Source organism: Colletotrichum fioriniae, assembly GCF_027942845.1.
Source record: "Colletotrichum fioriniae strain IMI 355084 chromosome Unknown scaffold_9, whole genome shotgun sequence".
NCBI lineage: Eukaryota > Fungi > Ascomycota > Sordariomycetes > Glomerellales > Glomerellaceae > Colletotrichum > Colletotrichum fioriniae.
The window spans coordinates 2092427-2116894 of record NW_027076845.1 but is presented as its reverse complement, the minus strand read 5'-3'; the positions used below and the strand labels follow the sequence as shown (position 1 = coordinate 2116894).

General features: G+C 54.4%; 9 protein-coding genes across 9 annotated transcripts; 3 read left to right on the top strand and 6 right to left on the bottom strand.

The window, feature by feature from the left end:
• Positions 1–408: 408 nt before the first annotated feature.
• Positions 409–1851, top strand: N0V96_008000 (uncharacterized protein; the record flags this gene model as incomplete). The annotated part of the gene is made up of 1 exon (XM_053194388.2): positions 409–1851. The coding sequence occupies one exon, from the start codon at positions 409–411 to the stop codon at positions 1849–1851; it is 1443 nt and encodes a 480-aa protein (XP_053048238.2).
• A 3082-nt stretch (positions 1852–4933) lies between these two features.
• Positions 4934–5937, top strand: N0V96_007999 (uncharacterized protein; the record flags this gene model as incomplete). The annotated part of the gene is made up of 2 exons (XM_053194387.2): positions 4934–4957; positions 5023–5937. 2 exons carry the CDS (start codon positions 4934–4936, stop codon positions 5935–5937), a joined length of 939 nt encoding a protein of 312 aa, XP_053048237.2.
• Positions 5938–6991: 1054 nt separating this feature from the next.
• Positions 6992–8959, bottom strand: N0V96_007998 (uncharacterized protein; the record flags this gene model as incomplete). Its single annotated transcript, XM_053194386.2, has 2 exons — positions 6992–8736; positions 8953–8959. The coding sequence occupies 2 exons, from the start codon at positions 8957–8959 to the stop codon at positions 6992–6994; spliced, it is 1752 nt and encodes a 583-aa protein (XP_053048236.2).
• Positions 8960–10238: 1279 nt separating this feature from the next.
• On the bottom strand, positions 10239–12199 carry N0V96_007997 (uncharacterized protein; the record flags this gene model as incomplete). Its single annotated transcript, XM_065758184.1, has 7 exons — positions 10239–10483; positions 10589–10778; positions 10875–11479; positions 11546–11727; positions 11785–11846; positions 11937–12008; positions 12113–12199. 7 exons carry the CDS (start codon positions 12197–12199, stop codon positions 10239–10241), a joined length of 1443 nt encoding a protein of 480 aa, XP_065613326.1.
• A 1457-nt stretch (positions 12200–13656) lies between these two features.
• TPK2_2 (cAMP-dependent protein kinase catalytic subunit) lies at positions 13657–14007 on the bottom strand (the record flags this gene model as incomplete). The annotated part of the gene is made up of 2 exons (XM_065758183.1): positions 13657–13975; positions 14003–14007. The coding sequence occupies 2 exons, from the start codon at positions 14005–14007 to the stop codon at positions 13657–13659; spliced, it is 324 nt and encodes a 107-aa protein (XP_065613325.1).
• A 392-nt stretch (positions 14008–14399) lies between these two features.
• On the bottom strand, positions 14400–15125 carry TPK2_1 (cAMP-dependent protein kinase catalytic subunit; the record flags this gene model as incomplete). The annotated part of the gene is made up of 2 exons (XM_065758182.1): positions 14400–15092; positions 15117–15125. The coding sequence occupies 2 exons, from the start codon at positions 15123–15125 to the stop codon at positions 14400–14402; spliced, it is 702 nt and encodes a 233-aa protein (XP_065613324.1).
• A 5093-nt stretch (positions 15126–20218) lies between these two features.
• On the bottom strand, positions 20219–21072 carry N0V96_007994 (uncharacterized protein; the record flags this gene model as incomplete). The annotated part of the gene is given in 2 exon segments (XM_065758181.1): positions 20219–21053; positions 21065–21072. 2 exon segments carry the CDS (start codon positions 21070–21072, stop codon positions 20219–20221), a joined length of 843 nt encoding a protein of 280 aa, XP_065613323.1.
• Positions 21073–22244: 1172 nt separating this feature from the next.
• TIM13 (protein translocase subunit) lies at positions 22245–22541 on the top strand (the record flags this gene model as incomplete). The annotated part of the gene is made up of 2 exons (XM_065758180.1): positions 22245–22253; positions 22368–22541. The coding sequence occupies 2 exons, from the start codon at positions 22245–22247 to the stop codon at positions 22539–22541; spliced, it is 183 nt and encodes a 60-aa protein (XP_065613322.1).
• Positions 22542–22904: 363 nt separating this feature from the next.
• Positions 22905–24140, bottom strand: N0V96_007992 (uncharacterized protein; the record flags this gene model as incomplete). The annotated part of the gene is made up of 1 exon (XM_053194381.1): positions 22905–24140. One exon carries the CDS (start codon positions 24138–24140, stop codon positions 22905–22907), a length of 1236 nt encoding a protein of 411 aa, XP_053048231.1.
• Positions 24141–24468: the final 328 nt, after the last annotated feature.

Sequence of the window (24468 nt, the reverse complement as noted above, 5' to 3'; positions counted from 1 at the left end):
GCGACCGCGACTGCCATGTTGGCCCGGCTTCAGTGTCGCATCCCTGCCCCGCGAAATCCAGTGCATCGTCTGCGATTTGCAGTATGGAGTACGTAAGGCAAGCACAAGGTACCTACCTACCTTACCCAACTGCCCTCCAGTATCCAAGGAAGGACAAGGAGGCTCAAGGAGGCTTAGATCAAACCGCCTCGCCAAACAGATTCCCCCAACGTCTCGTCACAAACACAAACAGTTCTCGAGCTTCGTTTCCCACCCTCCATTGCCATTGTCGTCGTCCCATGCATTACCCTGTTTGTTGAGCTTACTCTTTGTGCTCCCCCCGCGGCTGGCCTCGTCTCGCAAGCATTCCTCCGGGCTCCCTGATCTCCCTCATCTACCTATCCGAGCCGTAGAATAATCTCCGAAGCTATGACTACCCTTGAACCTCGCCAACCTTACACCGACACCGAGCTGCGCCAGCTGTACCCTCCACAGCTCAAGCTCCAGCTGGTGCAGATCCTCCTCCGGCACGGCGAACGAACTCCTGTCAACCCTCGGTTTTCCAACACCGGCCTTCCGGAGTACTGGCCCTATTGTAGTGTCGTTCGCCACCTTCGAAATGCTGTTCTCGATCCGGGCACCGGTGAATACTCATACCTTGATTGGAAGAGGCGTCTCGAGGGATTCGGTTCTAGAGATGACAGTCCCATAATCGTTACCGGCCCCAATGGAGAGCTTGACGATATCTGTGATCATGGCATGCTTACGGACCGCGGCCGAGAGACCACTCACCAACTAGGCAGACGCTTTCGTGATCTCTACGTCGATCGACTCGGCTTTTTACCCACAGACCTCACCGACGCGGAGTCTCTGTATCTCAGGTCTACGCCCGTCCCGCGAGCTCTGGAGTCTCTTCAACAAGCCATTTCTGGCCTATATCCGGCTCGGCACCGGGCACCCGATCTCCCTGCACTCACGATCCTAGGGCGGGTACAGCCAGACGAGACTCTCTTTCCCAACGAAGGCCATTGCCGGCGATTCAATATTCTCGCCCGCGCATTCGCCCAGCGAACTGCCGAGCGATGGAACAACACTCCAGAGATGGGCTACTTGAACAAGAAGCTCGGGAAATGGATGGAAGATGGTAAACTCATTGCAGTTGACTCTAAGCCTAGGCTTAGTGGAATCATGGATACCATCAATGCATCACGTGCACACGGCCCGAAGACGAAGCTTCCCTCGGAGTTCTACGATCCCAAGGTACTCTCCATCATTGAGAAAATTGGCGTAGAAGAATGGTATAGCGGATACGGCGAGAGCCAAGAGTATCGCACACTTGGCATAGGTGGCTTGATGGGCGATATTGTTGCTCGTATGGTTGGAAGCGTCGAACACAGCCCGGCAGACGGAGCCTACGAGATCAAGCAAGCTAGCGCAGCTCCCAAGCCCATCAGATTTGGTATGAGCGGCTGCCATGATACCACCCTTGCGGGTATACTAGCCAGCCTGGGTGCCTTTGGTCCAGATAAATGGCCTCCTTTCACGAGCCATATCGCTGTTGAGATGTTCCGCGATCCCCGGGTTCCATCAATTCCAACGCAGGCACCCAAGAAAGCGAGCTGGTTCGGCTCGTGGTTCCCCGCCGGCGGTGCTGGCACGACGGCGCCGGGTACGGCTCCGCCAGGCATTGGTCGCAAGCCGACCCCCGCATTGACCGATACCGAGAAGAAGAAGCTAGACGGCTACTACGTAAGGCTTCGATACAATGACGAGCCGGTGACCATCCCCGGCTGCAAGGCTGTTGGCAACCATCTTGAAGGCGATGAGTCCTTTTGTACTCTGGTAAGCTTCCAGACCTCGTTTGTGAAGTGATTGTGTAGCTGACCCGAGCCCAGGCCGCCTTTAAGTCGATTGTCGACAAGTACACACCTGTTGACTGGAAGAACGAATGCCGTGGGAACCATGATGCGTCCGCTTTCCCGGTCAAGCGCGAGCCGGCAGGATATTAATGGTTTGCGGAACCGCCAAGTGTCACCAAGTTTATCGTTGAGAAATCAGCAGTGGTAATTACCACATAGGATAGAGGAGAAAGTGCTTTGTCCATAGACGAGTGACAGGTCACCGGACCCCGAGTAGTGTCACGATCTACATAGAACCATTGCTTTTCTGTTGAACTTTCTCTTTTTCGTTAACGTCTGGGTTGAGTGTGTCAGGGACCGTCCCTCAAAGGGCGAGGTTATGTATTCGTGTTACATGTCTGTTTAGAGCTAGAGATCTTCCAAGACCCATAATCAGAAATGAACTAGAAGCTTGAAATTCCCTCAAAGAATATAGAGACCGGCGTAGTAATGTCTGGTGGAAGCTTTGACCGATCATGTCATCTTGCACAATTTCGTGCTTGCCATGATGGGATTTTATAGGTGCCAGGAGCTTAAGGACATCTCGGCGTCTCACACATACCAAAAAATCTACTCAAGATGCTTCGCGGTGTCGGAAAGCCAGCCTTAGCATGCATGCTCGCTCGGACAAGGAGCGAGTGGCATCTGCACGCCATATTAGAGCCTAGTTCTGTTGAGCTACGCCCGGGTTACGCTAGATCCTGCATTGCGATTGTTGCATCCTGTAGGGCTAGCGAATAAGTGTACATGATCTTCCGGTTATGAAATATGGAGGTTATCAGCCTCGAGTTGCTGGATGTAAGTGAATAAGGCACGAGTTGCGACGCCAATGTAAGTGGGTTGTTCTCAAGAATGAATCTCCCACGAGACATCCATTGCGCGTTTCCGTGGGGAAAATGTAGGCAAGCGGATTGATGAAGGGCGGCGAATGTCAAGGGTATTTGTTAGCCGTGGTTTGTATATGGCTGGAAAATCGCGGTCCTGTCAAGAAAATGTCAATGAACGGAGCTAGTTCGCATGATTGTCACAAGGCAACTCATCAGAAATCATCTCTTTGCCGTCTTCACGAGTACCCAAGGGAGCTTTCCCCTCGACGGCATCTACAATGTTTTGCGTCGCTCAAGGAGGGAACTCAATAAGGACGGGAAAATGAGGAGGCCGCCAGGAGCGCAGAACGCGCCAGCGGTAAAGGTCATAGCTCCAGACATCGCGGGGTACCTAGATTGTCTTGAAAGAGCTAAGCTCCAAGGCGACATCCAACTACAGAGTCTGTCTACCTTACAACAAAAGAAGCCGGCATGATCTTCCAGCCAAAATCAAAGACATCGCCCTTGCGGGGCCCGCCGATTCGCCGTGCGCACGTGGAGACATAGTTGGACCAGCCAAGAAGTTAGCCAGCTGCAGGTAATATCGCAAACCTCAGCTGGTGATGGTGTCGTTGACGCGGGTTGTGAGGAGTTTCTGCACCCTGAGAGAGAGCGCAGGGCACAGTCAACCCCTGTCGAGCTGGCGGGTGGGGTACCGCCGTACCGGAGTCCAGGCCGATCCACCATCTCCATCCAACCATTGGATGCACAGGTGGGGTTCCAAGTTGACGTCGCCGGCGGCGCCGAATCCGTGGGAGGAAGTCCCAACTGTCCCATTCTTCCGTTAGGGTACCTCACTTTTGGGAAGGAAAGGGACGGGAGGATGGCGAAAAGGGAAAAGGGGGGGGAGGGAGCCCGATTCGTCTCATTCACACCAGCAGTGCTTCCCGATGTGTCTGCTTCCAGACCAATGTGATGCCATGCCGAAAAAAACCGGGTAGTTCAACCTACTGCAGTATTACATGCTACCTACTGCAGCAGGAAAAGACGCCAGCTCTCTCTTGGTACCGTCCCATGTTTGCTCAAATCAGGTTTTCTTGGCAGAGCTAGCGCGCCAAAAGCTCTCGAAGCTCGACACCTTGAGTACCCTGCCTTTTTTTTCTTAGCTGTAGCGGGGTACACGACTAGAGACATCAAGTGTCACCGGCTTTCCTGCGGATGAGACTATTGCGTGCCTTGATCGCACATCATCGCTGGCACGTTGGCGCTGCCGACACGTCAACTGCAAGTCGCAGTATTACGCCCGTCAGGAAAGATGGTGTTTCTCGATCCCACCTTTCCGTCTTGGAGATGCGTTAATGTGTCTCCGGAATGACGACATAATGGTGGACCAGGTGCCAGTTACCCGAGCCCATCAACTCTGCGCCAAACCTCGAGATGATAGCTAACGCTTTGGTTGCTATCATTTCCTCACTCACGACAAGACGCAAAGGACGGCATCTACTCCCGCTCATGACGATGCTTGCCGAGCTGCTTGTCATGAACGCTCTCTTCCTTTTTTTGTCCGCACGTCTCTCGGAAAGGGAAAATCAAGGATCTCGCAGTCCACTTTCATACAGTTCTATCCCGCAGCCTGGTCCTGCTCTGCCCGCCTGGCCATCTAAGACACACCCCTTCAAAGCTGAAGGACAGCATCTTGGTCTAGTCCAACTTGGTCCTAGGAGGACGCATACACAAACGCTTCTCCAATTGACGTGCCAAGTGGCGCGACATGGTCCAACGTCTCCCAGATTACCACCCCATGGTGGTCCCCATCCCCTTCAGCTAGGCAAGGCAAAAGACCGGTTTCTCAGAGTGACCAAACAAGCTTCCCACTACACCTCTCATTCCTTCTTTCCCTGCCCCCAACTCCCGAGCCCCTAACAGGCGGATGACGGGGTCCCAGGTATGGCGTAAACGTGCATCTTCCTAGCGTGCGACCCTCGCTCGATGGACCACTGCCTTGTCGATCGAGGAGGGTCCCGGAGAGTCCTACGGGTAAATGGGGGGGGATGGATGCTTGGAATAACAGGGTCCAACGCATGTGGGAGTGTAATTGGCATCATGGCACAGCCTGAAGTCGATCTAGATTCTTAAATACCCTTCAACCCCTCAATCTCATCGAGCGAGATTGTAGCTAAGCACATTCTCATCATCATCTCATCTCAACTCAACTTACACCCAAAAACCACCTCCCAATCTTTACACATCATGTCTTACGGCGGCAACGACGACGTAAGTGAAATACACCTGGGACACGCCTACCCCCCAAAGCTGCCATTACTAACAATCGTCCCCAGTCCAACTACGGTTCCTCCCGCAGGGACAATGAGGACAGCTACGGCACCTCAGGAACCACTGGCGGCTTCGGCTCCTCCACCCGCGACAACGAGGACTCGTACGGCTCCTCGCGCCGTGACAATGACGACTCGTACGGCTCCTCCAACACGGGCCGCAGCGGCAACGAATCGAGCTACGGCTCGTCGACCCGTCGTGACAACGACACCTCGGACAGCTACGGCTCCTCCGGCCTGAGCTCGTCTCGCAGGGACAACGATACCTCGGACTCGTACGGCTCTTCTCGCCGCGACAACGATACCTCTGACAGCTACGGCTCCTCCCGCAAGTCGGACAACGACACCTACGGCTCCGGCAACAAGACCTCGTCTTACGGAGACGACTCCACCTCCTCCAACCTCGCCGGCGCCGACTCCCTTTCGTACGGCAACACCAGCTCCAGCCGCCGCGATAACGACAACGACAACAGCTACGGCTCTTCCGGCAACACGGGATCCTACGGCTCCTCCCGCAAGGACAACGACAACGATAACAGCTACGGCTCCTCCACCACTCGCCGTGACAACGATGACAGCTACGGATCATCAGGAAACACTGGTTCCTACGGCTCCTCCCGCAAGGATAACGACACCTCGGACAGCTACGGCTCCTCCGGCAACACTGGCTCCTACGGCTCCTCCCGTAAGGACAACGAGGACAGCTACGGCTCCTCCGGCAACACGGGCTCCTACGGCAGCAGCGGCAGAGACAACGACACCTCTGACTCGTACGGCAGCAGCAACAACAAGAGCGGCGGCGACAGCAAGGTCGGCAAGTTCCTCGAGAAGGCGGGCGATTTGCTCAACAGCGACAAGCTCGAGTCCAAGGGCCAGTCGAAGCGGGAGAACGCCGGGTACGGGAACAACGACGACTACTAGATGCTGCTAGTCTAGTGGCTCTCGTCTTTCTTGTATCGTAATGTTTGTGGTGGAAAAAAACGACTCTGTCTTGAAAGGGATGCTTCTGATGTGGGAGTCCCTTTTCATCTTTATGATGATGATTATGTATTAGCGAACCTCTAAATGAGAGATTAATATCATGTGAAACTACGCATCTTTCATTCCAATATGCGCAAGTGAGAAACGATAACTTGTTTGCGTTGTAGTGCCCGATCCTTTACTTTGAAATTACCACCTTTTCCGGTGTCGCTACTTGTTTGTGTCCATCAAACTTGAGATTGAGCCGTGCCATGCTGATGTCGATACCAGATTCACCAGCGACCAACCTAACTTATCTGATGATGAATGATCCGATACTGATTGATATTTGCATTAGGGGGGGGCGAAATCCACAATCTGATAATGATGCTCCAATTTGAATGCTCATAATGCTACGCTATGGAAACACCTCGACCCATTCATACCGTCACCCTCCCAAGAGAAGGGAGGGGACCAGCAAAACTCACGTCAACTTCTTGGTAACCCTCACAAGCACAACTCCGTCCGTCAACCGTCCCTCGCAATCCATGAGATGTACGAACCGGTACCCGGCCCTCAGCCGATCCAACCTAACCGCCGCCCACGCAGCTAAATCATCCCGCCCAATCTCATCGTCCCTAACGGTGAACCTCACAAACGTCAGGGCCTCGACGACACCCGGCACCCCAGCGAACTGTAGGCTCTCCCCCTTGAAATCCGGGTCGACACCGCGGTTCGATTTGGTTTTCGCCTTGTACTCGCTCTCGCGCTCGCGGCCGTCGTCCTTGATGTGCGCGCCCGGGAGACGCTCTTCGGGGGACTCGACGTGGATCTCGACCTTGACGTAGGGCTTGAAGCCCGAGATGCGGGTGTCGCCTGGCGGGAGGGGCAGGTTTTGGGCTGCGAGGACGTCGATTTGGAGGTCGAGGGTTTTGTAGGTGATTTGCGGGGTGGTGGGTGATGATGGGTCTGGAGTAGAGCCGGTTTTGAGGCAACGGTATCCTATGGATTGACGTTAGTTTAATGTTCTTGAGAGATGACAAAAAAAAAAAAAGGATAACCCACCATCAGGCTTCAAAACATAACCCTTGGTACCCGCAAACATGCCCTCGTTGAGCATCATCCCCTCGTCCCAGTTCTGCCAGTTGAGCGCGACAATCTGGATACCCCTGCGCCAAAAGACGGCCGCGTCGAGGTTGGACGACCCAATGCGCAGGCCAGATGGGTACGCGCGCATCAGGTAGTGTCGGTTGTGGTGGAAGAGCGCGTCCCCCTGCTTTTCGTGCACCTCCATGACGCCCTTCTCCGACAGCGAGAAGATGTGCGTCGGCATCGAGGCCTCGGGTTGCGTGAGAGACTTGAAAGACACGCCGCGGGTGTAGACGCCCAGCCTGCTGAGCGCCTGGATGATTTTGGAGGGTTTCGCCGCAGCCTTTTTGCTTGTTGGTGGTGGTGCCGGTGGCGTGGTCTTGCCGTCCTCTTCCGAGTCTTCGTCCTGCGCGCCAGTCACGCCAGCGCCTCCCGGCGGTGGTGCGTACTTGACCTTCACGAGGATCTTGCCCATCAGGTCCGCGGGCCGCGGCAACTCGGGGGCGTCAACGTCGGGTGTGGGGACGAGCAGGCCCGCCCAAGTGTCCTCCATGATCTTCACCATGATCTCCTGCTGCTCGGCGCTGCAGTGCACTTCCAGACTGACAATGAGGGGCGTGTCGGCCGAGTGGAAGCCGTAGTCGCGGATCGTCTCGCAGACGTGCCGGAAGGGCACCTCCTTGGTGAGCGTGTAGCCGTGGAAGACTTGTGGTTCGATGGGGAACATCCTCGGCGAAGGGGTCTTTTGCAGCGGCGGTTGCTCCGTTCTAGGAGCCGTCTCCTTGGGGATGGTTGTGGCGGTGGTGCTCTCCGCGACAGAGGCGGTAGTCGTAGCCGTAGCCGGGGTGGGAGCGGCAGCGGTAACGGCTGACCGGGTGGTGGCCGTCTCCGTCGGCGGGCTCGTAGACTTTTCAATCCTTTCATCCATCTTCTTCCCCAACGAAGTCTTCTCCAGCCTACTCGCCAGCGAACCGGGCATCTTATCCTTGAGCATCGCAAGCTTGCTCCTCTTCTCCTTCTTCGGCTTCGCCTGCCCCGGAGCAGCAGCAGAGGCAACGGCCTCCTCGTCACTGCTACTCACCGACGTGCCATCCTCATTGTCTGAGTCGTCGCCATCCCAGACGTCAATCTCGATACACCGGCACCCCCTCACCAGCACGTTCCTGTACGCGTCGGTGCTCGACTCGCTGTACAGCTGGTTGCCCGTCAGGTAGGTATTGTGGCTGGAGCTGATGAAGTAGCTCGAGAGCGGGTACGACAGGTCCTCCCCGTGAACGGGGCGGGTGATTGCCGAGGCGGACGAGGTCATGTAGTTGAGGAAGCCGTTGAAGTCGAGTTCCTCTGGCGGTGATGCCGCTGCACCTGGTTCAGATGTGTTGGCGACCAGGCACTCGGGCGTCTCCTCGGCCTGGACGTTCTTCACAAACGAGGCAATTTGCTCCTTGTGCCACTTCTTGTCGTCCTGACCGGCGTGGACGTTGAAGATCTTTGTCAGGTGCGGTATGACCGAGTCGCCAAGTGTCTTGACGGTGCGCTCCGTCTCGCTGGCGCCGCCGCCGGCCTGGTATCGCAGCGAGGGTTTGGAGGGATCCGATGTTGCGGACACGATGGTGCCCTGGGGCAGAGGGGCAGCTGCCGGTGCTGTTGCCGCTGCTGGTGCTGTTGGTGCTGCTGTATCCGCCATGATCTGGTTTTGTGTGGTGATGAGTTCGATGAGGCGGTGAAGAGGAGAGACAGAGAGAATGGAACAGAGAAGACGCCAAAAAAGGGTGATCAGGAATAAATTTGCGAAGAATAGCGAGAAAACAAGAATAGTGAGACGATGGTTGACGCAAGCTGAACCACGAGATACAATCCGCGTCTCGTGTCCTGGTATCAATCAGCCACTAGGCATAGGTAGCGCGAGCTTGTGATACTGCAAAGAAAGAAAGGGCAAAGAAGGTTTCCAGGTTCAGAGAGAGAGAGCTAAAGGAGCTACGTAAGTCAAGCCAGAAAGCCAAGCTACTCTAACTAGGTACTCGGCTCGCTGTCCCGAACGTCCTACTTCTCAATATGTGGGCAGTACGTCAACCCGCGCCCCAAGCTCCCCCTTCCCCAGCCTAAAATAAGAGGTCCAGTCGTTGCTTTCCGTGGGTGATGATCCATGGGTAGGGGACCTGGGAACAAAAACGCCATGAGAGGGTGACAATCTTGTTTTTTGACCCGCTACGCCGCTTGGGCAAAAAATAGAGAATCCAGTTACGTTTCAGCTTGGCAAGGGTGGGCAACGGTCACTCCTTTCTCTTCTTCAGGGGGGACCGGTATAAAGCTCGCTCGAGCTTCGACTGGCAGACTGGGCATCGAATCGTGGCAGCTTGTAAGTAGCGGGGACCACGACTGGGAAGTGGTGAGCTGAGGCGTCCAGTCTCCTTTCTCCTTTCTCCCTTCCCCCCCCGGATGATGTGGGATGTCGTCACAGGGTTCGTTCTAGCGGTAAAGAAACAGAAGCAAAAGCCCAGAACCTGACCGCAACGAACCCGACCCCTGGGGACCCCCTTATCGATAGTATCAACCCCGCCAAAAAATGTGAACCCCTCATTGTGTTAGTGCCGGTTCTCTTCGTCTGCAACATCATCCATGTATCCTTTAGCTTCAATCGCCCTCTCCATCTCAAATCGTTGGTCATAGATCTAATACAGTAATAGATACAGACGATACCAACTCATGATATTGATTGCATTCATATGTACTATCTAGTCCTATCATCGGGACCCTGTACCTGTGTTGAATACCGTTCGAACATAATTATCAGGGACGGGCCGCACCGGCTCGGGGTGTGGCCAAACTCATGCTCGCACTCGCGTTCATCCTGGCTCACCCCATCTTGAAGATTCATGTGGTGTAGAATGACAGATTGTCTAATCACTCAATGATCAAACTCACTTATGCTAGTATTACATATGTATATATGTGTCGCTCAAATTTGTTATAATATGGTTCGCTCATAAATGTCGTCAGGTCATAAGGGCGTGATAGCGATAGTTTACACAAAATCCATCCACCATCCACCCACCATCTATATACCCACCTCTTCAGAATGTTAAAGTCAGTCGTTCTCTCTCACAAGCCTCTTTTTGCATCTTCAGTGGGTCTTTCTTCCCCACATGGCCACCACGAGCCATGCCCACCGCCCATCATGGCCGTATGGGCGACGTGACCGAAGTCCAGGTATTCGCCTTGCTCATCGTCCGCTTCCGCATCATGGCCATGATATCAGCCTCCATATGCTCGATATTCCTCTCCAGATCGGCGTCCTCGACGCGGAACTGGCTCTCGCGCCGCCTGTCAAATACGATCCACCCGCCAACGATGAGAATCGTCAGGGGCACGGTGATGGCGAAGTACACCCACAGTTCCTTGGAGATGACAGGGTCGGCATCTACCCTGAAAGTCAGTAAACAAGAAATTTTTCAACCGGAATTACCTAGCCCCCCCCTAAGTCGAGATTGCTGTGTTGTTATGACAAGAAGACCACAATACGTACCTTTGGCAAAGTCGAAAAACGTCATGCTAAAAACAGACGCGAGAAATGTGCCGGGAAGAAAGACGGCACCGAGTAACGAAATCGTCTTCATCGCCGTGCTGTCTCGCTTACTCGCATGCGCAAGTCGTCGCTGCTCACCAGCCATTTGGAACTGAATCTTAGACTCTCGCTGGGAAAGCAGGTTATACAGCTGTCTCAACCGTCAGCATTCAACTCAAAAGAGCATCCCAGCAGCCCCCACCCCCAAAGAAGTAGTGAGCCAGGATGAGGAGTCGAGACAACATACCGCACTACGCTGGATATGCAACCTCTCCAACGTCGTCGCCTGATAATTCTCAATACCCGTCAACTTCAAGCTGTAAAACTGCAATCGCGCCACCATGCTCCGGTGAAGCTTATCAATGAGCGGCGTATCGTGCTCCTTGGGCACCTTCTCCTTAAACTTCACCAGCCCGGCATCAATCTCCTTGACGATGGCCTGGTACGCCTGCGGCCGCTTCCAGAGAACCTGACTGTGGCACTCGACGAGATCACGGCTGATGGCGTCGACCTCGAGGTGCCCGTCCTGGCTGACGTACCCTTCCTCGTCCTCAATCTCGTTGCGCATGCTGACGGCGTGCTCCAGCTTGCGCAGCCAATCGCGCGCGTCGCGCTGCTTCTGGTCTGTCGTCGACGACAGGTCGTGCGAGAGGATGATGATGGGGAGGAGCATCGGGTGGCCGGCCTGCTGGGCGCAAAAGGTGAGGTGCTGGATGGCCGCGACAATGTCGGAGCTCGGGGTGCCCTTGACGTAGCCCGACGTGATGCCGGTGCTGAAGCAGTGGGAGAGCATGAGCTCCCACCCGCGCGTCTTGCCCTTCTTCCGGACGTCGGACTTGCGGAAGATGATTTCTAGAGAGCGGCATTAGTCTATCGATGTAACTCTCTCGACTCAATAGGAAAAAGGACGACACCAACGCAGAGTGGGATCCTCATCGTCCTGGTCGTAGGCGCACCAGAAAAAGGGGCCGACAACGCTGGTACCCTCGATGGCTCTAAACGGCAGTCGCATAGCCCGGACCATGGACTGGTATGCATCCGCAGTGAAGGAAATGGTGTGAGGCGTAAATGTGTCCTTGTGCTTGGCATTCTTTTGAAGCCTGGGATGGGTCAGCTTGAAGCTCTAATGTGAGCAAGATGGATGGGGAGTCGCGGACACCAATCGAATGCCATTGAGCAATTTGACGCCCTCCTTCAGCTTCGGTGGCTCAAAAGCGCCCTGTCAGGTTTACTATGTTAGTGATTCACAGCTCCCATGAAGTTCAATCTCACTGAGCGTGAGCAACAATTACACGGTCCCCGTCCGTACCCGGCGATGCAAGAAGTTATCAAACTCATCCATGGTCAAGGGATGCTCCTCGCACGAATTGTAAAAAGCGTCCTATCAATTGAGTTAGTTTACGCTCATTAACCTCACACCGGTGCCAGGGGCTCTCCATCCCATTGTTCTCTGTTTATTGGAAGGGCGCGTGATTGGCAACTCACCGAGTAATTGAGAATCTCGACATAGTGCGTTGCCTCCGAGACTTGGCGGCACTTGCTGACATGTTCGCGGAACATGTAGTCGTCCATCTTGAACCAATTGAGTCGTTACCCGGCCACGCTTTGATACAATTATTCCACGGGAGAAGGGGGGGAAAGACAAATCAACAACAAGGCTACTTCCAGAAAACGAAAAGAGAAACTAAAGAGCAAAGAGGTCTGGAGGCTCCTGCAGGTTGAGTTCATGGCTCCAGACCGGGCTCCTTTCATAAGCCGCGCCCAGCCCCGTGACTTTGCACCATGTCTGCAGCAAGAAGCAGCAGCGGTGGTGGTCTTTTTCGGGGCCAGGTCCAGTCCGGCCCATGCAACAATCTGCACTCCAAAGTAACCCGCCCTGTAATTGGTCAAGTTTACAGTATCCGTACGGATACCACAACCTCAAATCCCTCCGGTGAAATCGCTCACTGGATACACTCACCTTGCCACAGCTTGACAGCGCATGGTAGCAAGGGCCGAAGGAAAGATTTCGGGGATTTGGGCGGGTTTCCTCATATCGCCTACCAAAGCTTGAAGCCTCTAAGCCCTCTCTGAACATCAGAATCAGGACTGGGCTAGCACTAAGGTCCCCTGAGCGATGGAGCCGACCCGACGACACTATGTCCCGCGGCCCCTGCCCCAATCCCCGCACCTCCACTCTGTCACCGCCAGAACGAACCGCTGTTTCTTTCTGCATTAATAGGCCCGGATAAGGGGCCCATTGGAGCTTGTTTGGACGCTTAGCTCACCCAAGCGTGGGGGGAGGTGGGCGATTTCATCAAGCTGCCACGCTGCACAGGGACATCCGTAGAATCGGGGCGCCAATTCTTACCCACACGCCAGACTGAACCAAACATTGATAACTGCAGCATCATGCACATTCAACGGGAATGCAGATACGTAGATCAGTATGCATGATGCTGCAGCAAAAGCGCTTGCTTACCCGAAAGGCATCACGAGCGTCGAGGTTTGTAGGCCGGAAATCTTATGCACTTTGCACACTTCTGGCCAATCTCCACCTCAACGCCCTGGACATCTCCGTCTAGGCCCATCTCATTTGCCAAGGATTGCATCCGGCGGCCTCAATGTGTGGTACCACAACACCTTGATATCGAACGCTCTGCCGCCAGGCCAATTGGAATATAATCGTTGTTAGGTATTGATGTAACCAAGTGATACGGTGACAAGTCTGCTCTTCTTGCGCTTTGCCATCTTTCCAGGACCGTTCGAGCCTTCAACCCAATGCCCCCCCTTCGTTGCTGTCCTTACCTTTTTTGTTTTCCAAACCTTCGACCGGGCGCCCAAAGCACTGCAGACATCCCTATTGAGACTCTGGCGTCTGCCAGGTACATATACTATTCAAACACTGCTCGTAGACCGGAGCCCACGAGAACACCTTTGATGGCAGCTCAACTCTTGCTCAGGCGAGACATTAGAAGTCGGTAAAAAGATGGCCATATCTGGAGCATAGCGTTAGCAAAGGTCCCAGTCTCAGCAGCTCAAAAAACAACTCACTCGTCATGTCCGGCTGAACCGTATCGTTCGGGATCCTCAGGGTATCTGTCAAACTGGCTGGCATCACCGGCGCCGGCCTTGACCGGGGGAGTGTACGGCGCATCAATATCCTTGCGAGCCAGCCTGTCCCACGTGACCTCGGTGAACCACGGGTGGTTCTTGACATCGTTTGGACCAGCGTACAGGTTACCCAACCGCTTGGTGAGATCCGCTGTAATCAGCTTCTCCAACAGATCCTGCGCATCCGGGTTGATATAGGCAGGGTATTTCACTTTGCCCTTGAGGATATTTTCGTAAATCTTCATTGGCGACCCGCTGTCCCAAAACGGTGTGTACCCGCACAGCATCTCGTATATCAAGATTCCAAGTGACCACCTAAGACCGGGGGGTTAGCAATTGTGAAAGAACTGCAACCTCTTGTGAAAAGGCCACCTCACCAATCTACGGATTTGTTATAGCCCTTGTTCGAAACTACCTCGGGGGCCAGATAGTCTGGAGTACCACAAAGCGTCCATGTCTTGTCCGGCACTCGCTTGGCGAAACCAAAATCTGTTATCTTAAGGTGTCCGTGCCGGTCGAGTAGTAGGTTCTCTGGCTTGAGATCTCGGTAGATGATGTTTCTCGAGTGCATATACTCGAGCGCTAACGTGACTTCGGCGGCGTAAAATTTCGCGACAGGGTTGGGGAAGCGCTGTGGAAAGGGATCAGCTAGGTCAGCTCGGGCCAGTGGGAAAGAAAATCACTTAAGATTACAACTTACCCCGGATTTCCTCAGCAGCGAAAACAGCTCACCACCTTCAACAAAGTCCATCACCATGTACAGGTTTTTTGAGTCCTGGAACGTGCCCCATAGCGTGATCAGAAACGGGTGTTTGACCTCGCCCAACATCTTCCTCTCGTCATTGGTGTGTTCGACCTGCTTCATCTTGACGACCTGCGCTTTCTTCAGCACCTTGACGGCATAGAAGCGCTGGTTGTGCTTGGACTGCACCAGGTGCACTCTTCCGAAACTACCAGTTCCCAACGTTCGCAAGATGTCAAAGTCGGTCAACGTGTATTTTCCCTTGGTCTGACGGACCTGCTGGTCCGAGACCTGTTGTGGCATGCCCTGCTGCTGTTGCTGCTGCTGTTGCTGGCTCTGCTGCTGTTGCTGTTGCTGCTGCTGCTGCTGCTGCTGCTGCTGCTGCTGATGTTGTGGCGGCTGGGGCGGGTGTAACATCGACTGAGCTTGCTGCTGTTGAAGTCGCGCGGGATCGGTTCCGGGGCTCGGGTTCGGCTGGGAGGGTTGGGTCGGCTGGGCTAGGTAATTGTTGTTGGAGGTATGCCCGTTGTTCGAAGCGTCATGCTGAGTCGGATTGATTAGGTTGTTGATGCTTGGGAGGTTCTGTTGCGATCCACCTTGTTGATTGTAGTGCGGCTGGTGAGAGCCCGACTGGTTGGGCGGGTGGACAGTGACAGGATACATCTGCTGCTGCTTGGCCCCGTCGGAAGACGAGGTCAAATCCAAATCTTCCTGCTGCTTCAGTGCAGGCAGGGAAGGCGGCTGGGAGTTTGAGGAGAGGGACGACAAGGTGGTCGAGATGGAACTGTCGAAAGGCTTAGATGAGGTAGGCGTCACCGGGCTGGTAGGTAGACTGGAGCCTTGAGAGTCTTGATTACCCTCCCTCGTCCGCTTTTTCTTGAGAAACCCGAGGGTAGGCATATGAAAGTCGGGGAAAGGAAGAAGGGCTGCGTGCCCCGTGAGGAAATGGCGTAGAAGCGCAGGTCAAGGGCCCACGACGTTTGCAGTTGGATGATGGGGGAGGAACGGTCGCAAAGTGATTCGTCGCTTCAAGGGACAGCCCGGTTGCGCTGGTCGTGTCCTTTTTTTGGGGTGTGAGGTGAGCAGTGAATTGGCCGAAAGAGGAGCGCGGGGAAAGCTGAGAGCTGTGCTTTTGCTTCTTTCCTACTAAAGTACGCTTTCAAGTACAAGTGGGAAAGCCGCGCCTATTGTCGTTAGGAACAATGGGGCCAGGTTTGGCGCATACTTTTTTGATCAAGGGGAAAAAGGTAAACCGGGATGGAAGGGAAGGACGGAAAGCTCTAACAACATCCGATTCAAGGGGAAGAAACGTACAATTCCGAGAGTCCTTCAAGTCAGGTACTACGAGCAGGGAGCAAGCACGCAGGCAAAGCAAACCCGTTCCAATTCAGTTGACCGCGAAATGGCAATCGCAATTGGTATTTGTCCGACTTAGAAGCGGGAAAATCGGGAGCTTTCTATTCTCTTGGGATGCTGCACCCAAAAAGTAGTGTGTAAGTTTACGCCGCAGATGGGAAGTTTAACCAATGAGCAACAGAGTGCAGGGTCAAAGGGCGGGACAAGGCGGCACAGATCCAAGGATAGAGGTTGTGAGAGAAGTGAGTGTGGTGTAGCCACAACAACAAAGAGGGAGAATAAAAGAGGGCAGATTTGAGGAGGAATTGTTGGAGACAGCTGGAATGGAGGGGGAAGGGCGGGGAGACGAACAGATGGATGATTCAAGCTGGCGCACTGCTGCTTCTTCTTCTTCCAGGGGTCTTGTTGCGTCGTAACTTGTGGAAAGGTGACAAGACTCAAGACTCAAGAGGCAAGGCAAAGTGTAAGGCAGGGCCTGATAATGTAGGATGTATCCGGCCTGGTCTGATGTGGGATCTGGTCTTGGCCTTGGTGCTAGCAGGTGCTGGTCAGGCCGTTCGTTGTTGCTTTTTTCCCTGGTCGGAAGTGACAGATGGATGAATGAGCTCGAATGATAGCGGCGGCGGCTGCGTCTGCGTCCGCGTCTGAGGGTTTCGGGGACAAGGGCCCGCTGGATGAGTGAGCAAGGTGCGGGATCTCTTGCTTCGTCTGGGCGAATGGGTGAGCGGAGCAACTGGTGACTGAGTCGTTGCGCGCACCGATAAATGGAGACAAGATGGGACCAAAAGATTAAACGACGGCTCGTGGTGATGAATTGGGTTGTATTGGGGTCGCCAAAGAGCTCAATTGAGTGATGGTGTTTTTGGGCGTCTCGAGGGGAAGCTAGGATTGAGGGATGAGGGAACCACAGGGAGAGGATATGGTAGGTAGAGGTAGAGAAAGAGGGGGACAAGGAAGGGAAGAGAAGAGAAAGAGAGAAAAAGGGAGGAGAAGGGCAGCCAGTGGAAGCTGAGGTCGATGATGATGTAGTAGCAAAAGGGTTAATTGGGAAGAGCAAAGAGCTACTGCAAGCTGCTGCGTACGGATGCCGGAGGGGGAGTGAGTAAGGTAGGCAAGGTAGGTATGCTACATACCTTACTACGAATACATAAGTGGGAAGGTAAGGTACGGTTGAGCTTCTGCTGGCCGCGGCCGTGAAGGTGGGCGGAGGATGTGGGCGTGAAAGTACATACGCAGTAGGTGGGCGGAGGCGGAAGTGGTTCAGTCTGGTTGACGCCCGCGTTTAGACGGGAACGGCGTGGGCAGGGAAGGGCATCGTAACCATTGGCAGGCCGAGGACGGCACCGTCCAATCGGTATCGAGATGGCACAGCCGAGGGCAGCACTCTACGAGCCCAGAAAGGGTCGAGAACAAGCTGGAAAGGACGGCCGATCCTGTTCCCAGTTCAGTCCAAACTCCATAGCCATAGTGGCATAGGTAGGTACATTTTGCAAAAGGCCTGGCTGGGTTACAATAGGATGGGAAGAGAGACACTGAGAGAGACAAGCGGGAGACAGCGTGCATGCACAAGAGCTGATCTTGGACTCGGTTGAACGCGGGGCATCCAACATGGCATGTGTGCATGTCTAGCCATCTGTCTGGTCTATCTGAACTGCCCGTAAGGTACTTGATCCCCCGTCTCTGTATCCGTATATCGGATGATTGTTGAGTCTCTTGGGGTCATTTGACACTGGATCAAGAGAGAGAGGGAGAACAGCTGAAAGTCGTGGTCACAGCAGGTTGGACGGTGACTAGGTAGTAGATCACCGTCCAACCTGCTGTTCTTGTTCTGATGCCACGGACAAGGTACATACAAAGTGCAAATGCTGAGTCTCGCCTCTCCCCCACCAAGATCGAGCAAGGCGCACCGCAGCAATCGAGCAGCAAGCCCATCAGAGGTGGGGTAGGGGCAGGCCAAGTAACCCGACCTGAATCTCGACGGGGTAGTAGTGGCAGCAAACAGAGACAAGCTGCCGGGGCTCGCCAGCATGCTCGACATTGGACTGGATTCCAACCTGAATCGAGCGAGCAATTCTACCCAGCAACACTGGACAAGGTAGGTACTTCTCTTTCTCTCCCTCTCTCATCAATCTCCCTGCCTTGGACGAGTGCGGAAGTGTAAGTGCCAGTGCCAGAGCCAGTGCCAGTGCCCGTACCTAAGGTATCCCACAAGGTGCTGTACATGCATTCATTACCTAAGCTGAGTTCCTACCTACTCCAGGTGCTACAGTAAAGATACCTCAAGGAAGGTACATGCCCGTCCAAGGAAGGCGGGGTGATATTCTGCCCTGGAGCTCTTACCTTTAGTTTGGTGTTATTTACCCCCATCCGGTCAGAGTAGCTGCCAGGTATGGAGCTAGAGCGGATGACCCCTCACTCAAGGCACTCGAGGCGAATTGAAGGACCAGTGACGTGCCGTTGCCGACGACCTCACCTGAAATAGTGGGAAAGGGCCAGACGCAAGGTACCTTCCATTTTACCTTAACTTGGCCAGCCGCCAATCCAGGCACACCTGCCTCTACGGATTACGGAGTAAGTACTTCATCTTCGTCCTGCCCCAACTGCTATCAGAGTGTGAGCCTCGACGGATTGACATTTGATTCCAATTCGTCCCCACCTCTCATGTTCCCATCATCTTCACTCACCAGCTACCAATCCTTTCGCAGTCGCCATCGATCGATCGCAAAGAGAACCCCCCACGCCCACAGGTAATCACATTCGCATTCCTCTCAGGCGCCCAACTCCAATCCCGCGATTTGCGCCAAACTGACACACGTAACAGCCCGACTGGCCGCCGCTACCGTCAATCAACCTCTCAAACAAACCCCCCTTTCCCCAGGCACCTGTCTTGTCCAAACCTTAACCAACTCGAACCCTCCCAGTCCAACGATTCCAAAATATCACACAGACTCTCTTCTGTCCACATTAAGTAAAGCCTGCCCGCTTACATACCACCTAAGCCACCAGTTCAGGAAGTTTATAACTCCTTATCCCGCCCAAAATCGACATGCGCAACATTTGAATCTGGAACTCGGCGGATCTTGATCTGGAACTCAGTAGCCCATCCATCTACATTTTTGCTCTCCATGTCTCGCCTCCCTAGTCAACGCTACCAGCATCGTACCAGCATCGTACCTCAAATCAAATGAAACATAATCGAGGAACGCTCGCGCCTCGTTGGGGCGGGAGGTAGGAACTTATTCGTATAAGTAGGAGCTAGAGCGGGACTGTCTCTCTCGTACGGTTCCAACTTTCCATCCGAGCCCGGGCCTATCAGTCGATTACCCTTCCCGGATCCCGGGTCAACAACGCCCATTCCAATGGGAAGCCCCCTCCAACCACGGATACCTTTCGCCGGGAACGGCCGTGAAAGCTGGAGGCAGATCAAACACGCGCCACTCAACTCTGTCATCCTCACTGCTTCACTGATGTCAAACTATCAAATTCCGAGCGGCGTCGTCCCCACGTCTGCGAGACCCTTGCGCACAAACACACACAATCTGCTCCTGGCCATCCCTCACACTCGGTCACAGATGTGCCTTGGCGTACGGTCAAGTCTACCGTTCAAGCCGATATATCAGTCACTTCCGAAGCAGGTCTCGAGCAATTATCCTCGGATGCAACTCCAGAGGAACTGAAAACCAGCAGATTCCCCAGCACCTCCAACCCACTTTGCTACCTTAACTTACATCTCCGAGGTAATCCTCCGGACAAATCACTACAGTCCGACATGTTAGCGCCATCATGACATGTTCCCCCACCCCCACCTTGCACTCTATATTCAAGCTCGGTTGAATTCCGACCTTGTTGTCTGGACTTTATATCCTTTAAGCTCCTGGGCGGCCGGGTCAACCAAATAACTCCCGCAGCTTTTGCCAAATTATGTCTAGCTTGGTTATTGGCAATGGGCAACCACCATCAATCAAAGCCCGATGGTAAGGGACTACGGTCGGAATAATCGATAGTCACTCATTCCTCCGGTTTCTCACATGTGAACCCATCAACCGGCCAACCGTCATATAATACAATTGATTTCATCTCAGACTGAGTTATTCGTAAACGAGAAGCATGATTTGAGATAGAAAAGTGAGAGACACAGAGAGAAAATAGCAACCATGGAAACTTTGGTTGTTTTCCCCCTCCACCGCCTTCGACCTGCCCCATCATGCAAAAGTCATGACTTTGTGTGTTGCGATGTTGGTATGTACGGTATCAGTCATCTTTTCCCGACCAAATCACCAGCTGCTTTGCCCCCCTTTTTGTCATTCTCTCCCTCAAAAATGATAAAATAAAACCTCCCCATCCCCACGGGCTTGTTTCCCCCTTGATTCTTCTTTTCTCCATCATCGTCAACAACCTGTTTAGAAACGATGTCTCTTGTCATTCTTTGCTCTCCAGGCAGTGTAACCGACGTAGCCGCCGCCGAGGACGCCAAAGAAGAGGAAGACCTTGAAGAAAGTCCACGTCCAGCTGCCGCCGCTGCTGCTGTCCTTCTTGATCGAGGAAGATCCCTTCTTGCCCTTGCCACTGCCGGGGGTCGTCTTACTGGTCCCCTTGCCGGTCTGCGTCGTGTAGAGATTCTTGGCCTGCACCGAGATGATGTCGTGGTTATCGCTAAGCTCGCCCGTCTCGGCGCTGAAGCCGAGGTAGGCGATCTGGGGAATCGCGGGGGGCTCGTTGGTCTCGAAGCAGAGGGTCCAGTCGCCCTCGGTCTTGTACTGCAGCTCCAGCTTGAGGAGCTTGTCCTGGAAGTACGTGACCTTAGCCTTGGTGGGCACGCTGGCGTGGCGGATGCCGCGCGCGGAGCAGCCGGCGAGCTCCGTGTTCTTGCCGTCGTTATCCTTGTCGTAGGAGGTCTTGCCGTCGCCAAACATGGCCATGACGTAGGGGAAGACGGTGCCGGGGCGGTTGTTCTTATACGTGTCGAAGAAGATGCCGAGGCCGTCAAAGTTGTCGGGGCTGCCAAAGACGGGTCCCGCCTGACCGCGGTTCTTGGTGATCCACATGGCGAAGCCGTCGCCGTAGAGCTGGTTCTTGCCGTGGATCTTGAACTCGACCTCAATCTCCCAGTTGGTAGCCGTCAGGGGCACTCTCGAGAAGAGCCAGCCGGTCTGCGACGGGCGGTCGGATGTCAATCGGATGTAGCTGTAATCGTGTCCCTGTGCCTTAGCCTTCGATTCTCTTCCCTCATTCTTCCTGCCACACACAAACACATCTTCAAGCCGATTCGATGGGAAATGAATAGGTGTAAAACGTACGAGTCCGTCCTGATGATTGTGTCTCCGCCAAAGTCGTACCACCGACTTGCCATATCGGAATCGAGGTAGGGCTATCGCAAATAGTCTCAGTAAAGTGCACTCAAGGGTTGTGGCGCATGGGAAGCGCGGGAGTCGCGAACCTGGCTTAGGGAGTGCGTTCGGAGCTAAACAGGATACAGAGAGAAAGTCAGCTTCATCATTCTGTCTACGATATGCGCGCACACTCATGTTACAGCTGAAGGGGAACAAGATGTTAGAACGAACCGCAATGCTCTTGACTTCTCCATCATCCGCCTTTGCGGTGCCCAGGGCGATTGCGGCCAGCCACAGGGCCGAAAGGGACTGCTTGAACCACATGGCTGAGGTTGCTGAAGCTCGAAACGAAGAGAGGAAACCCAAAAGAGAAAAGGAATTAGACGGTGATGCGCGTCGCGAACGAAAGGGGGGAGGAGGAGAAAGGGGCCGCCGGGTGGTGCAAAATGGGTAGAGCCGCAATGTCCAGCGACGGAGAGGGCGTCGTCGTCGTCGTCGTTTCGGCAAAAAGTGTCGAAGGGGGTTGTGGACGTCGTGGTGGTGGCCGGGTGGGTTTTGCTGGCTTGCTCGTGTGTCCCCTTCCCAGGCCGTTAGCTGTCCTCTTTTTTTGGCTGATGGATCCTGATTCCTGGGGTCAGCACGTTTTGGAGCTCCTACCCCTGCTGTACGCTAGAGCCTAGGTGTGCTTCAGGCCAGGCACCCTGCCATTCACCAACTACAGCGCAACTCCGACCGCTATTGGGCGGGCCCTTGGGCTCTCCTTCTCTCACTGAGGTGCGTCACTTCTACTGTGTAGAGGAAAGCCAGCGCATTCCAACCCTGCCTCAGGCTTTTGCGCTTGCGCCACAGCAGCCTTGCAGCACCAGCCACTCCAACTTTTTTTCTCCAGAGTCGGATTCAATGCGAAGCTAGCCGGGTATTTGGGGATCAATTTCGGCGCAACAATCGCAAGTCAAGAACGTCACTACCTTATTCTGGTCAATTCATTACAGTCTTTTCTCTTCCCCAAGTCCATCTCATACCAGATTACAGCTATAGATTTGAGAGACGCAAACAAAAAAAAAAAATGGAGTCCACAACTGTCAAGAATGCCGTCATGAAGCAGGTCCTCCAGGAGGCAAACCTGGCCAACGCCCGCGTCCTCATTGAGGTAGGTCACCCAGCCTTGCTGAAAGCTCTCTACGAAAGATCACGGAGCTAACTACGCAATTGCAAACAGAAACTCCAAGAGAACTGCTTCGAGAAGTGCGTGCCCAAGCCCGGCAGCTCCCTGTCCAGCGGCGAGACGACCTGCATGACGTCGTGCATGGAGAAGTATATGTCGGCGTGGAACCAGGTCAACCAAGCCTACATTGCCCGGATAAAGCAGGAATCCAGCAACCCTAGCTTGTAAATCGACTGAGGCATGAGGAGGAAACTACATTAAGGGAATTTAGGGGGGTATGTGCATTCATGTACGATTACTGTACAACAATACCGAAAAGGAGGGCTTCGTAAAGTCCAATGAAGGCATTCAGGTCAAGGAAGAGATTTCTGAAATAGGGAAAAGCTTCCGATGGCGGAGTGATGCAGCACACTGCGTTAGGGAATCGGGCATCAAACGAAATGTACACAAGATTCGCCATCAAAGAGCATAACGAATGAAAGGGGGATACGCTTAGACATGCTACGGTTGCGCCGAAAAGAGGAACGTAGACGCATATAGAGAAAGGAGCCGTTGTATGCTTCTCAGGGTATCTTGTAGAGGTAGAAATCTTTACTCCGCGAGGCCCTTCTTCTTTGCCTCCTCCGCCTCGCGCTTTCTCGCCAGGTACCGCTCCTTGGCGCTCGAAATCTCCCCCTCCGTCTTCCTCGTCTTCGTAACCCGCTCGACCTTTTCGCGCTCCGCATCCTCCTCCTCGCGGGACCGCTTGAGGGCCGCCTCCAGCTGCGCCTCGAGCATCCTCGTCTGCCGCTCCCGCATCGCGCCCTTGCCGCCGGAGCCGACGAACCCTGTGCCGGCGCTGCGCTCCGGTCTGCTCTCCTTAGGCCGCGCAGCCTCCTCCCTGACCTGCGCTTCCTTCTTGGCCCCGACGTTGAGACCGCCCCTGAGCAGCTGCCGCTTGTCCACCACCTGTCCATCTTCGTTGACGGCGACGGCGCCGCCTTTCTGGTTGATCTCCCGCGCCACATCAGCCTCGGACTTCTCCTTCGATGTATCGTCTTCTTCTTCTTGTACTGTCGGACCAGCCTTGGCCTTGTCCTCGGCCGCTTTCACAACTTCGGCATGCCTCTCTTCGCCCTTGTTCAAGAGATTCTTGTAAAAAGCGCTCATGCCGCCCGTCTTGTTCTTCTTGGCCTCCTCTTCCTCCCGCCTCCTCTCCTCCTCCTCGATCCGTCGGTTCTCCTCCTGCTGCTTCTTATACGCCTCCGTGACGAACTTTTCCTTATCCGCATACTCTTCGCCCTCGGCCTCCCGTTCCCTCGCAATCTTCTTCTCCTCCGCAATAAGCGCGTCCCGTTTCCGCACGTCGGCCGCCGCGAGTAGGCTCTTCATGTACTTGGGCTTCCTCTCCACGTCCTCCTTGGTCGTCTTCTTCTGCGGCTTGAACGATTCGTACACGCCGTCATAGTCGTACACGCTCGGGTCAAGCTCCTCCGCCGCCTCGGCGTGCTTCTTGGACGTGAGCGAGCCCGAGAGGTCGCCGAACATGGCGCTCTCCTGCTTCTTGGCTCTGCTTGCGGGCGGTTGTGTCGGTAGCGCATTTTTGCTTTTGGCCTTGCTCCTCTTGCCTCCGCTGTCCTGTCTGCTGGACGAGGAGTCGACTTCGAAACCGCCTAGCTCGTCTAGCGACTCGATCTTGGTTCCCGAGTTGGGCGCATCGTTGTCGGAGTCGTCGTCGCCGCCGCCAAACGCTGTGGCGCCGAATGGCTTCCGTTTTCCGGGGGCCGGTTTGGATGCGCCGGTCTTTTTGCCTAGGTTGAGGCCGAATGACAAGCCTGGTTTGCTCATTGTGTAATGTGGTGATGTTGGTTGAAGAGTAAAGCCAAGGCGAAAGATGCGTCGCACAACTCATGGCAGACTGTGCACGGTCCACCGGCACATCCACTAATGCATCCGGCTGCTGTACCCCGGCCTCCTGCCGAAGCCGCTGTGGGGCCGGCTGCGTCGGGCAGCTCGTATCACTTAACGACACCGCCAAGGTCGCCTTCAGCGTCGCTATATCCTCGTATTCGAAATCCGGTCGCCAAGTGCGTAGTATTCATTGCAAGCCACAAGACATACTTGAATATTACTTTGATTTCGTGTGGGGAATCTATGGAACGTAATTCTATCTCAT